The following is a 13,922-nucleotide window of genomic DNA, read 5'->3' on the forward strand; positions in this document are numbered from 1 at the left end:
TGTCATTTCTTCGTGTTTCAGGTCAAACCAAGTCTATAGAATAAGGAAGAATATTTACATTTACGTACAGTAAAAAAGCAACACAAAGTACAACGTTAAAGAAAAGTAGAAAATAGAATTTCAAAATATTGTCCAGAGACCTAATCTTTTTGGGAATCAAAAGTGTTTTTATATGTCAATGCGACTAAACAAACTACACTGCAAAAACACAACTCCTTAAAACTAGTTAAAGTCCCATGTTTTCAGTATAAATCTACTAGAAATAAATGAACTTATCTGACAGTACTTCAAGTAAATTTTACTCAGATTTTTTTTTAAATGAGAAAAATAGCTATCTGAAAATAAGATTAACAGATTTATTTTAAGCAAAAAGTTATAGTTATATCTAGTTATATTTACTCTTAAAAAAAGCTTGTTTATCTGAAATGTTCTTAATTCAATAATAGATATTGTTCATTTTTTTTAAAGCAAATTTATCTTTAGGTGAAAAATGAACAACTTTTAGATGTATGGGTTTAATAAGAACAAATAGTAATATTACTTCAACTAAATGGAATAATCTGATGCATTAATCTGTTAACTACCTGTAATTGTTACCACTCAAAACAAGATGGAGAAAATTATTCGACTAAAGTTAAGAAAAATTGTCCGATTAAGACGTTATATATTTGCAGTGTAGGAAATACCACTTTAGAACCTGTGAACAAAATATGTGTTACATGGTGTTATTCAAAATAAAAATCTTAGCCAACATCTGGTTTTGTTCTGGATAACTAGGATATAGTTACCTAACGTACCTGTAGTACAGGGGTCGCGTTAACCGAATATTTTCCGTCGTTGACCGGTTTTTTAAAACGGTGACGGAAAAAACTGAAGTCAGTCCGTCATTTTGACAGGTTGCAATTCACACCCCAGACCACAAGGTGGCGAGTGAGCATATTAATTAGCTATTGTCTCTCTTAATGCATGACGTCGTTGGCTATTCTGTCAGAATATTGTAGCGTCACCGGGGTCTGGCGGCGGCACCGTGATTGACACATCAACGCGAGTTTCTTACTGGTGCACCCGGTGTGCCAGCGCGTCATCCAATTGGTGGACTAGATTGCCGCCTGTGTATAGACTCCAATCACATGGAGTCACAACTCCGCCCCCCTGAATGGAGCCGCCATATTGTGTGTCAGCTCGTCGTGTTTACACATTACCGCTACGTACATGCCTCCTATTACGGCGTGTTTTTCTGCTCGTTAACATTAATAATCAAAATGGTGAAGGCGTGTGTGGCGGTTGGTTGCAGTAACAGAGAAGATAGACGGAGAGACTTGAAGTTCTATCGTATTCTGAGAGACCCGAAGAGGAGAGCGAGATGGACTGCTGTAATTCAACAAGAAATCTGGGCACCAAACGATCACCACAGACTATGTAGTAGTCATTTTATATCTGGTAAGATGCGTTTAATATATATTTAGAAGATTTTGGGCTGACAACCACAATTAAGATCATCGTGTGACGTTGGTGATTGGGGTCTATATAGTTGCATCTTTTTCTTTGGGGGCGGAGTTGTTGTTTTGTTGGTGTTGTTGGCGGTAAGCAGAGTAAAAAGAGGGAGAAAAATACCACGACTTCCGTGTCTAATTTTTCGCCGCCAAGCAAGCATTACAATATTAATTAAAAAGGAATGAAAACTAAATACTATTGAATATGTCATCATTATCATTTTTAAAATTTAAGTGACTGGTAAAAATAGATTATGACCGGATTTTTATGACCCTGTCAGTCAAAATGACAGACAACGAAAATGTCTGGCGCAACCTCTGCTGTAGTACCTAAAATAGTCATCATAGTCCAACTTTTCTCAGCACCTAGTAATAAGCACCAGCTAAAAAGTTAAGCCTAGAGTTACATAACACTAAGCAACATGATTTATACAGTACATGAGCCAATTACAAATGCAATCGTTGATTGATTAGTTAACAATCAAAATAATCATGTGTGGCAATCCTGGTTAAAACTCCCAGATCACTCTTCAGATGTGCTGTTTTAAACCCAATGTTAAAAAGGATGGAAAGATTCATTCCATTTACATAAACCATAGATTTCCTAATGATAATGGCGGGGCACGGGGAACGGGGTCGATTAATAGGGGGCCTATCTCCGTCAAAGCTGACTGAGTGGAAACACAGACAAAGAGCATTTTACGTTGAAAATTCTTCTGAATAAATGCGTGAATCCCTCAATTCTTTATAGATATGGATGTAAAGCAGACTAGATTCTTTATTAAAAGAGCAAAGAACCGGGCTGTTAGCATTTATTTTACATAAATATGTTGAATACGCTGCTAGTCTTTAAGCCACTGTAGCGCCGCCTTATCATCACAAAGAGCTTTTTCCATTAAAAATTCTTGTGAATAAATGCTTAAATCCCTGAATTCTTTATAGATATGTACGTAAAACAGTCTGGATAAGAGCAAAGAACCGGGAAGTTAGCATTTATTTTACATAAATATGTCGAATGTGCTGTGGCCGCCTTATGAAAACAAAGACCTTTTTCCGTTGAAAATTCTTGTGAATAAATGCTTAAATCTCTGAATTCTTTATAGATATGGACATAAAACAGTCTCAATTACTTGTTAAAAGAGCAAAGAACTGGAAAGTTAGCATTTATTTTACGAAAATATGTCTAATGTGCTGCAACCGCCTTATGAAAACAAAGAGCTTTTTCCGTTGAAAATTCTTGTGAATAAATGCTTAAATCTCTGAATTCTTTATAGATATGGACATAAAATAGTCTCAATTCTTTGTTAAAAGAGCAAAGAACCGGGCAGTTAGCATGTATTTTACGTAAATATGTCGAATGTGCTGTGGCCGCCTAACGAAAACAAAGAGTTTTGTTGTTGAATAAATGCTTAAATCCCTGAATTCTTTATAGATATGGACGTAAAACAGTCTCGATTCTTGGTTAAAAGCAAAAAAACCTTGTAGTTAGCATTTATTTTACGTAAATATGGCGAACCATGACGCCAATGCCGAAGCGGCTAATTTCTCCCATTGATTTTTTTTTTACGTTTCAAAATGCATGCATGGTACGAAAAATATAACAATTACCTTGAATCTTTGAACAAATCACTCCTGAGACAATCCTTCCTGTTTGTATGCGGTACAGCTTTCGTACTTTTTCAATCTAAATACGGCATTAGATCGCTGCGTGCGTGCGTGTGTTTAAGAATATCTTCTCTTTATGTGGGCAGGCCACCTACTTGAAGGCCAGGTGCTGTGTATGACGGATATAACCCGTCAATATCATTATGAAGTCTATGCATATACTCAGAGTGAGTTAAACCAAAGAAAACATGGATTTATGTGGTTGCTATCTTCTTCGAAACGATCAAACAAGTATAATACAAAGGTAAGTTGCTTCATAAATGAAGCTCAATCGTCTTGGTTTTTTTTTTGTTTTTAACATTTTTGTTACAAATTTTGAAATTTTAACTCTGTTACTAGATTCTTTCAATTTGTTGAAAGTAATTCAGTTGCCCTTCTGTATCTTTTCTGACGCAATATTCTTTTTCTCACATTCTCCTCTTTCACAAGGCTGCTGCTTCCTTTGGAATGGATGTTGCAAAGAAAAAAAGCCCAAATAAAAGCAAACGACAAGCAAAATTAATCCTTTCTTGAGTATTCAACTGGGCTTGAGTGAGACGCAAAACCTTCAGATACAAAAAGTTCCGACATTTTTTCTTGAATCCATAAAAATGATGGTTGGATTGTGCAACCTCTGATTTAGACTTTAGAAAACGTCCTAAGGTTGTCATATTTTGATCTTGCACTACTTGTCTCTTTGCCCTTTTTGATTAGATGCAGGAAGATGTATGCTTTTTAGTTTATCACAAGCAAACACTGAAAGGATACTTCCACTCCACCAAGCTGATGCAGGCCCTGCGGATGGGGTTGTTGAGCGTCAGGCAGAATAACGCTCTAGGTGGCCTGCTGTTAGTGGACCCCCCCTGTTTTTTACTCTTGGCATACTGCTGCCTCTTTCTCTGTGCCAAGGAGCCAACGGGCGCAGCTCCCGCGGTGCATGCTGATGCTTGTGGACTCATGTCAGACTTTGCAACATCGCCCTGCGCTTGGCGAGCGGCCTTAATAGCCGCATGCCAAGCAAGAACTGGGCTGACACCAGAACCAGTGCCAGCGTGGACCTGGGTGCCGCTGTTTGCTCCAAGGAGTCCATGAGACGAACCAACAGGCTTGCCCCTGCTTGCAGGGGCATGCAGGGGCTCAGGTGGATTGAGTTGGTGCAGATGAGTTTGACTTTCTGACCAGAGGGCCGATGCATCAGTGGACCTTTTGTTGCCGGCGTACTGTGCCCCTATAGGGAGTGCAACACAGAAAACAGGCAATTAGCAATGCATATGTAAAAAATAGTTCAAACCTATAACAAAATCTGTTCATCAAACTTCCAAAGAGCATTATATTCATGAAAAAAAAAAATCAATTGCAATGACAATATTAGACACACACTTGCTTTTACTAAAAATGATGCCCCCTTCAAATTTACGATGGTGTCCACTCTTTCATACATTAGTGGTAAATTAAATAGTGTCTGAAATATACACGCATACTTAAAGCAACACTTTGTAACTTTTCGGTTTTAGTCAATTTTAGCGACGCCAGTAGACAAAATCGGTAGTGTATTGCCTAAGGAAGACTGCGTTTCCCATGAGGACCAGCGCACACCCGTGTAGTGTCGTGAAATCATGATGGTCACCTGCAGATGTATCCATCTGTTTCCAGCGGCTGTGTGAAGGATGAAAAGTAATAAGGTAATGAATTCAGTTGTGGCTAAATAATAGCATATGACGGTTAGCAACCGTGTGGCTTAGTGTGGCTAGTCACCCCCAACCCCAAGGGGTGGGCTCACGCCAGTGACTGAAAGCCAGGCCAATGTTTATTCTGTATATTCTGGTAGCCGCCTTTTCTTTTTCCACCTCAGACGAAACTTTTTGTCGCTGTTGCGCTGCTATCTTTGCAGAATTTGCAAGAAAGCGTTAGCATCCACTTCAGTCTTCATAATGAATGGGGAAGGGAGGAGTGACGTATGCTATAAAGCAGTCAGCACATTTGTAGTTTTTTTGTGTGGCAGGGTTCTTGCTATACTCTTCAAAGTTAATTAGTGCCGGTGAAAGTGATACAGACCCTCTCAAGATATGAAAGAGTTGTCATTCAACTAGTTGTCAGTCGACATATCATAACAAATGTTATGAAAATATTTTATAATGGTTGAAAAGTTACCTAGTGTTGCTTTTAGTCAATTCAAATTGTAACTAACAGATACAGCAATGAAGATTAACAGTATGGCTCACATTGTTTTTTCCGATAGATGAAGTATGTCACAAATGTCTGTGTAGCACTATGTTGGAGAACAAGTCGGTCTGCTTCAAAACTGCATACACCAGTCATGCTTATTGAGCCTCGACAAACAGAAGTTAAGTACCACCCATCCATTGTTGCTCCACATTAACGTAACACTTACTGTATCTATTTTCCATTGAACTACAAAAACAGTGTGATTCCCAGAGAAGAAACTGTATGCCAAAAAGAGAGGACATGGGCAAAGAGAAGGGAAGAGTGGATATTATGAGAGGCTTCTGGCAATTACCAATGACCCTATTCATTAAACAAGCAGGACAATCATCAGCTAAGGGGATATTTTGAGAGGATTCTGGCAATTATCCAACGCCTTATTAATTGAATACACAGGACAATCATTAGCGGACTCTCTTTGCTTTTTAGCTACAGCGACATTATAAATACTTATTGTAAAACACAATATACACAACATTTGTGCAGCCTAGCAGCACAACGGCATACCCGTAAGTGACCAGGTCTACCTAGAATTTTTTTTTTCTTTTTATCAAGTCTCGATTTTGATTGGTTGTTCCATCAGCAAAACGAGTGACCCATGGTCCGCTACTTATAAAAAGTAGTTGCTGAACCCTACACACTCTGGACTGTTCACACACTCCTAACCAGGCATTGCTAAAACTGAACAATTTCATTCTAGGACAGACTATTAAACTCAGTTGAAAGCAACTGTGTTCTTTATCAGTGTAGTTCTTGTTTGTTTGTCTTTTTGCAGCATTACTTAAGAAATAAAAACAATAAAAACAAACACCGCTCTCCCTCAGGTTTTTTGCACTTGGCGTAAATAATAAAACGATATGGTTTGGCATGAGCATGTCGGCCAATGAGGACGGTCTGCATGAATGAATGAGCGAGTCATTAAATCAATGCAAACTGAGAGTTAAAAAGACAATGTCCTTGACTCATCTCTTTGGCACACAGCGGCGGTTGGCGTTATGTCATGTCATCTGAAAAAACAAGTCTTCAAATCAAGTATGCTTTTACTATACAAGAGGCAACTAAAATATTTATAGATTTAGCAAAAATATGTTGTGACATTGACAAAACATCAATCCAATAATTGTTACACAACACTTACTATTTTATATGCCTGCTAATTTTGGGTGAAAGGCGGACCATACACTGGACTGGTGATGGTTGCCAATCACAGAGCACAGAGACACAGACACTTCCATTCAGACTGTCATTGAGTGGGAACTGAACCCAGTACACATGCACCATCAGGCAAGTAACCACCACTACTTTTACAGTGATCCCTCGTTACTTCGCGCTTCAAACTTTGCGCCCGCAGTTCATTGTGGATTTTTTTTTCCCCATTTTTTTTACTTAAAAAAAAAAAAAAAAAAAAAAGACAGATGAGTTGTCCCAAGCCAATCACGTAATCTCACTCTCGCTCCCTCCCTCCCTCCCTCTTCCTGCTCTTTGTTTGTCATGCACTGCACTGGAGTTGTTTATCAAAATTAACGATGTTGACAGATATTTGGGTTTGATCTTGCTACAGATGCTTGAGAGCCAAAGCTTCAAAGCACCGCATGCATCAATCATTGTTTAACTTGTAAAACAGTTGCTGTGACAACTCTTTGTGTGTAAGTGAGCAGTTCGAGAGGATTTGATGGACTCACTCAGTGAAGCATTTAATAAAGCCAAGCATTTTTCTACTACTTCATTCTTCTTTAAAAATAATTTGGTGGGACATAAACATGATTACATTTGAAGTGCTTAAAAACCATTTATTAAAATTAGGGGTGTCAAAATTATCGCTTTAACGGGCGGTAATTAATTTTTTTAATTAATCACGTTAAAATATTTGACGCAATTAACGCACATGCCCCGTTCAAACAGATTAAAATGACAGAACAGTGTCATGGCCACTTGTTACTTGTGTTTTTTGTCTCCCTCTGCTGGCGCTTTGGTGCGACTGATTTTATGGTGAGCATTGTGTAATTATTGACATCAACAATGGCGAGCTACTAGTTTATTTTTTTGATTGAAAATTTTACAAATTTTATTAAAACGAAAACATTAAGAGGGGTTTTAATATAAAATTTCTATAACTTGTACTAACATTTATCTTTTAAGAACGACAAGTCTTTCTATCCATGGATCGCTTTAAAAGAATGTTAATGTTAATGCCATTTTTTTTTTATTGTTATAATAAACAAATACAGTACTTATGTACAGTATGTTGAATGTATATATCCGTCTTGTGTCTTATATTTCCATTCCAACAATAATTTACAGAAAAATATGGCATATGTTATAGATGGTTTGAATTGCGATTAATTATGATTAATTTTTAAGCTGTGAGTAACTCGATTAGAAATTTTAATCGTTTGACAGCCCTAATTAAAATATACAATAGTGGTGCCAGTGGTGATCGGGACACTAGGGGCAGTAACCCCCAAGCTGGGTGCATGGCTCCAACAGATACCAGGAACAACGTCCGACGTCTCCGTTCAGAAGAGCGCAATCCTAGGGACAGCTAAGATCCTGCGCAGAACCCTCAAGCTCCCAGGCCTCTGGTAGAGGACCTGAGCTTGAAAGGAGAGGCCATAGGGCGAGAAGACGATTTTTTATAACATATATATACACATTTTTAATTTATACTTTGGGAAAAAAACATGTCTTATGTATCTGTTTCCAATGCTAAATCTGAATAAATACATTGACCACACACACAACTATTATTATTATTTTTTTTTTTTTTTTTAATGAAGGGGGGGGCGCTACTTCGCGGTTTCTCACTTATCGTGGCGGGTTCTGGTCCCCAATAACCGCGAAAAACGAGGGGTCACTGTAGTAGTTTCTGCCAGTAACTATTGACAAAAAATGAGGTTTACTGTACAGAGTATAATAATCTGGTAAGCAATTCAGTGAATTTTGTACAAAACTGAGTCATGGCTTAAAACACAAACAGCAGACATGTTCATGTCCTTAGGTTTTCCAACATAAGACCATATTCTTTATTTCTAGTATTGCCCACTTTTAACGGGGGTGCGAGCTACAAGGTGTTACAGAATTGAGACACTTCAAATTGTAGGTCCCGCAAAACATTTTAACTGTTGCCTTCTACAGAAATAAACGACGTGAAATACCTTCGGAAAATACTGTATGAATGACAATCAAATTCAAGTACTGTAGTTGGCGACGGCTTTTTTCAGTTTGTTAGTGATGCTGCATAGACGGACACACGAACGCACCAACTCTCTCCGTTTTTCTAATTTCTTCTATATTGTTACCTTCTGACCGTACATCTGCTTCTTGCATCCTCGAATCCACATTGAAACGCTCCACGTCAGATCCAACTCATCGTTGGAGAGTACATCCGGAGCTAACCTGAGTTATTTCCCAACATTTTCCGAGCGCGGAACCCTGAGAGGAGCGACGAACATGTTGGCCACATCCGGGTGTCTGTGCTCAAATCAACCGGGGACGGGAGCGGGAGGGAATTGAAACCTCACCCCAATTCTCTCAACACTGGACCGAATCCGAAACAGAACCCTCGGCGAGTAAATCTGCGGCTGGTGCTAAATCACCGGGCTTATAGAAATAATAAATAAACAAAATTCATTGTCGCTCTTTTTTAAATACAACTTGTTGCCGTTTTAAAATAACGTACAAATTTTGAAGTATTTTAGCAGACAATTAAAAAATACATGTAATACTTGGTATACTAAAATAACTAATAACACTACCTAACTTTGGTTACAGGGCGTCAAGACAGAGACAAACACCCAGGGGCGTTCCTACATGGTACCCTGGGGGACAAGACGATTTGCTAATGATGTTTTGAACAATATCTATTCTTGAATTAAGAAAATTTATGAACTTTCAAAGCTTTTTAAAGAATAAATATACTCATTTATTGCTTAAAAGAAGTCTTTAAAGCAAAGGCGTAGGTTTGCATAGGCACCGTAGGGACATAACACAACCAACTTTTCAGGGTGCTAAAATTGTCCAACCAACTTTTAAGCAATCTTATTTGCATTATATAATGAGTTCAGTTATATAGGGAATTTAGATTGTCTTCCCAATTGTTGTAAGGATAGAATTGACCCTACCATTAGTAAGTGAATTATTTTAATTATGTTTATGTTTGCTAATAAAAACCAGACATTTATTCTGGAAGTTTTCAAAATGTTTCTTTAGTAGTTTTTTAAAACAATGGTTTGAATCTAACAGTGTATCACCTGAACCAATGCACATAAAATATCAGTCGAAAGGGATTTATTTTGCATTGATCATTTAGCCTATTAATTAATTAGGTTCATATTCATGAGAAACGTGGCCCTTTGCCCTGTTCATCCAATCTGTTTCGTCTTATTAATGTCCCGTCCCCAGCAAAAAGTGTACATGCAGGTTATGCTGTTATATCGTCCCTACCAATGTTGAGACCAAACTTACGCCCTTGCTTTAAAGCTTATTTTCAGCTAACTATTTTTCTTATTTCAAGAAATCTGAGTAAAATTTACTTGAAGCACTGGCAGATCACATCAGTTATTTCTAGTAGATTTACACTGAAAACAAGGGAATTTAACTTTAGTTTTAAGGAGGTGTATTTTGAAGAGTAGCTGCTCAGACATGGAGAATAGGAATCTTTAGTGTCCTTATTGTCTGAACAGTTTTAATGTGGGAGTTTGATATACTGCAGTCCCAAAGATAAAAATTTAAAAAATGACACAAAAACAGATTTAACACAACTACTTCTCCACCTAGCATTTTGAGAAATGTTCACTTTACAAGGCATACTTACATAATCATTGAAGGAGCAGACACATGAACCGGGAAAGGCAAAACCGGAAATAAAAGCATGAGCAGTTTCCAAATTATACCGCCACTCGAAATAGAACGGAAATTATTTAAACAGCTAAACTATCAAACAACTTGAAGAATTCTTAACAGAAAGAATACATATAGATTATACAACTAGGTCAGTGGTTCTTAACCTGGGTTCGATCGAACCCCAGGGGTCCGGTGAATCAGTCTAAGGGTTTCGGCGAAGGTAAAGAAACGCCGAGCCCTATTTTCGTACGCTGATTAAATCTAGACAAAGTGGCTTTTTGGACCAGGTTTTGGAATGATTTGCTCCCAATTTACAGGCTTAATCCATTTCTTTTTACTGCTAGTCCTCGACTTGATAGAAGGAGGAACTGGTTTGCTCAGTGGAAGGTTGACTCTCACTTGGTAAGAGGGAATACAACAGACCAATGAGCAACGGGGTCTCAAATTTTGACCCTTTCATAAAACATGCTTTCAAAATGAGAATAATTTTGAACGGGAATTTGCTAAATTATTAGCTTGTTAGCTTAGATATATCAGTTTTGAATATGAATAAAATATCTTTATTATCTGATTCCGAAGGGTTCGGTAAATTCACATGTGAAACTAGTGGGGTTCGGTACCTTGAGCAAGGTTAAGAACCGCTGAACTAGGTCAGGTATTGAAGTTTAAAAAAAAAAAAAAAAAAACATTCTTTGCACATTAGGAATCAAAGTCAACCCTAAGTGAGGGACACTGTTAACTGATCCAATCCCCACCCACACCTCCATGTCCTTGTGGTGCTGTGTGATGACAGTTACTGCGGTCTGCAGGGGGCGTCATTGCAATGCTAGAGGCACCAATTATAATAGTAGACAATCACTCGCAGGCATGCTCCCCTAGCAATTTCCCGCCTCGGGCAACCGCCCAACCCGACCATGCCAGGGACCGCCATTGCAGACACCCATACATATATACATATATATACTCTATATACATACATATATGGATCAAGAATACAGTTATACAGAAGATTTGCAATGTGAACATTTGCCTAAAAAAAAAATTAAGACCATAATTTCTCTTCCTAAAAAAAAAAAAAAACAGCCATAGACACAAACTTTAATTTCGGTTCAACATAATTACTGAATTATAAAAAGTCATGAAACATCAACTCAGGTGTTCTATACCCAAAAATGGCTTAGAGTAGCAGTGTCCAAACTATGGCCCGCTGGCCAAGAGTGGCCTGCTGCCCTCCTTCTATTGGCCTGCACTAGCGATGAAAATATCATTGACCATGGCCCATAGACTGAATAATGATATTGACGGGACACATTCCCCAGACACTGCGCCACGCCTTCAAGTTGGAGGCTGTTCCACACTCCGCTTCAGTCGGTCGAAGTCGGTTGCAGTTATTCTCAAACAAATGAAGCGATCCAACGCCGGGTTTAGGTTGAAAAAGTATGACAGCTGTACCGCATACAAACAGGAAGGATTGTCTCAGGAGTGATTTGTTCGAGGATTCAAGGTAATTATTATATTTTTCGTACTATGCATGCATTTTGAAACGTTGCGAAAAAAATCAATGGGAGAAATTAACCGCTAGGGCATTGGCGTCATAATTCGCAATATTTACATATAATAAATGCTAACTGCCCGGTTCTTTGCTCTTTTAACAAAGAATCGAGACTGTTTTATGTTCATATCTATAAATAATTCATGGATTTAAGCATTCTCGCTCTTATTCAGAGGAATTTTCTATGTAAAAAGCTCTTTGTGGTAATAAGGCAGTGCCACAGTGGCTTAAAGACCAGCAGCACATTCAACATATTTACGTAAAATAAATGCTAACTGCCGATTTTTTTTTTCTTTTTCTTTTAACAAAGAATCAAGAATGTTTTACGTCCGTATCTATCAAGAATTCAGGAATTTAAGCATTTATTCACAAGAATTTTCAACGTAAAAAGCTCTTTGTGTTTCCACTCAGTCAGCTTTGATGACGATAGGCCCCCTATTCATCGGCCCCACGCCCCATGTCCTGTCAATATATTAGAAAGTCTATGCATGGCCCTAAAAAAAACTTAAATTCAGCCTACATTCTGTTGCACTTTTCAGCATTTACATTAGATTGAGCTAGTCTTTTAAGCAGGGCCTCTCTATTAGCTCAGGAGTCGAAGCCTGACAGCATGTTGAAAACGATGTAGGAAACTGTAGAATTTCAGTATTTTGTTTTACTTAAATTACCTTCCATTGAAAAATAATAATCTAATGTGATGAATTAAGCTATCTTGATTTGTATTTTTTTTTTACTTTTTTGCTGTCGCTGGACATTTTGTTTTTGATCTTCAGAGTTTGTTTTAGTATTATATATATAAATATGTATGGTAATTTTTTCAATATCCTTATACACCTGCTTTATTTTGTTTGTTGCTTGTAGCTCTTTGCTCATTCCTTGCAGTTGACAGATATAGACATCCAAATTCCAATCCATTTCAACTGGAATGGATTGGCTAGTATTGAGTGATCGCATTCGATCGCTGCCATGATGCCAATTGGATTGGACAGCAATTGCTGTCAGTGGCAGCCAATGAGTTAAATCCATTTTTAAAATCTGATCTGATGTAACCAATGCTGAACCAATATTTAAGCAATGAAAGTAGAAGGATTTCAAGTTGGCCCTTGCATCCTTTAAATTTTCTGAAAGCAGCCCTCACAATTAAAAAAAAAAAAAAAAAAAAAAAGTCTGAACAAGATCAAAAGAGGGCAATTCTTGTTTTATGGGTTTGTGCATAAAAATATAAGTTAACCCAAAATTCAAATGCCATGTCTGATTTTTATTGTCTGATTGTCATTACATTTTAATTCATTTTAATGTTATTATTAAAATGTTACTTCTGTGACCACAATGGAATTCAGCGAAGAAACACTTTTGAGCACATATGTGCGCCACCTTGTTTGTCTCATAAACTTGTAAATCTGACTGATGCCTTGTGGATGGCAGATGGAATGAGAAAGACTTATTTCTCTCTATTGTTTTCAATTGGAAACATATTCAAATGTTTTATTTCTTTGTATTATGTCAAATTGGAAACATATTCAAATATTTTATTACTTTGTATTATGTCATTTGTACAGTAGTTCATATGAGTCCAATCTATTTTGATTTAAAAAAAAAAAAAAAAAAATATCCATCTTCACATAATGCTGTACATCTATGATAGAGAGAAAAGGCCTGATCTAGCATCTAATTAAGACAGTGCTCAAATAAGAAATTGTTTTAGGTTTCATATGGCCTCGGTGAACATCAAAATAAAGCACTTACCCCTCAGGGGTCGTCCTCTTACAATGAATGGCATTCTGTCACCTGCCTTTCCACTGAGGCCTCATAGTGCCGTTGTTGTGCCTTCGCTCTGCTGCTATTCCAGAGAAATTGTGTTGTGAGAGCCGTGCTGGAAGGTTACCAGTGATTGGATTACCTGTGCCTGTATGAGGGATAACCGGTTGCGAGTAATCCTTCCATTATAATCCCTGCTCCAGTGTCCACTCAACAGAAAAAGTGAAACAACCACATCTGTAGCTCAAATGGGACAAGGCAGACTGTTCATTGAGCAAATGTTTTAAGTTATTGCATATAATGCACATTGTGTGGTTCATTTCCAATACTTTCATTAGTTGTAAAGAACTCATTGACTGCCATTGACGGCGATAGACATCAGATCCATTTTGACTGTGGGGGATGGCAGC

At 37.7% G+C, this 13,922-nt stretch overlaps 1 protein-coding gene across 8 annotated transcripts in view; it reads right to left on the reverse strand.

Annotated features, from left to right (window-relative positions):
• Window positions 1–13,625, reverse strand: part of cacna1db (calcium channel, voltage-dependent, L type, alpha 1D subunit, b) — a 138,018-nt gene extending 124,393 nt beyond the window's left edge. For all 8 annotated transcript variants that reach the window (XM_057819532.1, XM_057819588.1, XM_057819570.1 and 5 more), the window contains exons 1-2: window positions 13,501–13,625; window positions 3,906–4,365 (exon numbers count right to left, since the gene is read on the reverse strand). In XM_057819532.1, the coding sequence (XP_057675515.1) occupies window positions 3,906–4,365; window positions 13,501–13,534 (494 nt within the window). In that variant the 5' untranslated portion in view covers window positions 13,535–13,625. The remainder of the gene's footprint in view (window positions 1–3,905; window positions 4,366–13,500) is intronic.
• Window positions 13,626–13,922: the final 297 nt, after the last annotated feature.

The sequence above is a fragment of the Corythoichthys intestinalis genome, chromosome 2, assembly GCF_030265065.1.
Source record: "Corythoichthys intestinalis isolate RoL2023-P3 chromosome 2, ASM3026506v1, whole genome shotgun sequence".
NCBI lineage: Eukaryota > Metazoa > Chordata > Actinopteri > Syngnathiformes > Syngnathidae > Corythoichthys > Corythoichthys intestinalis.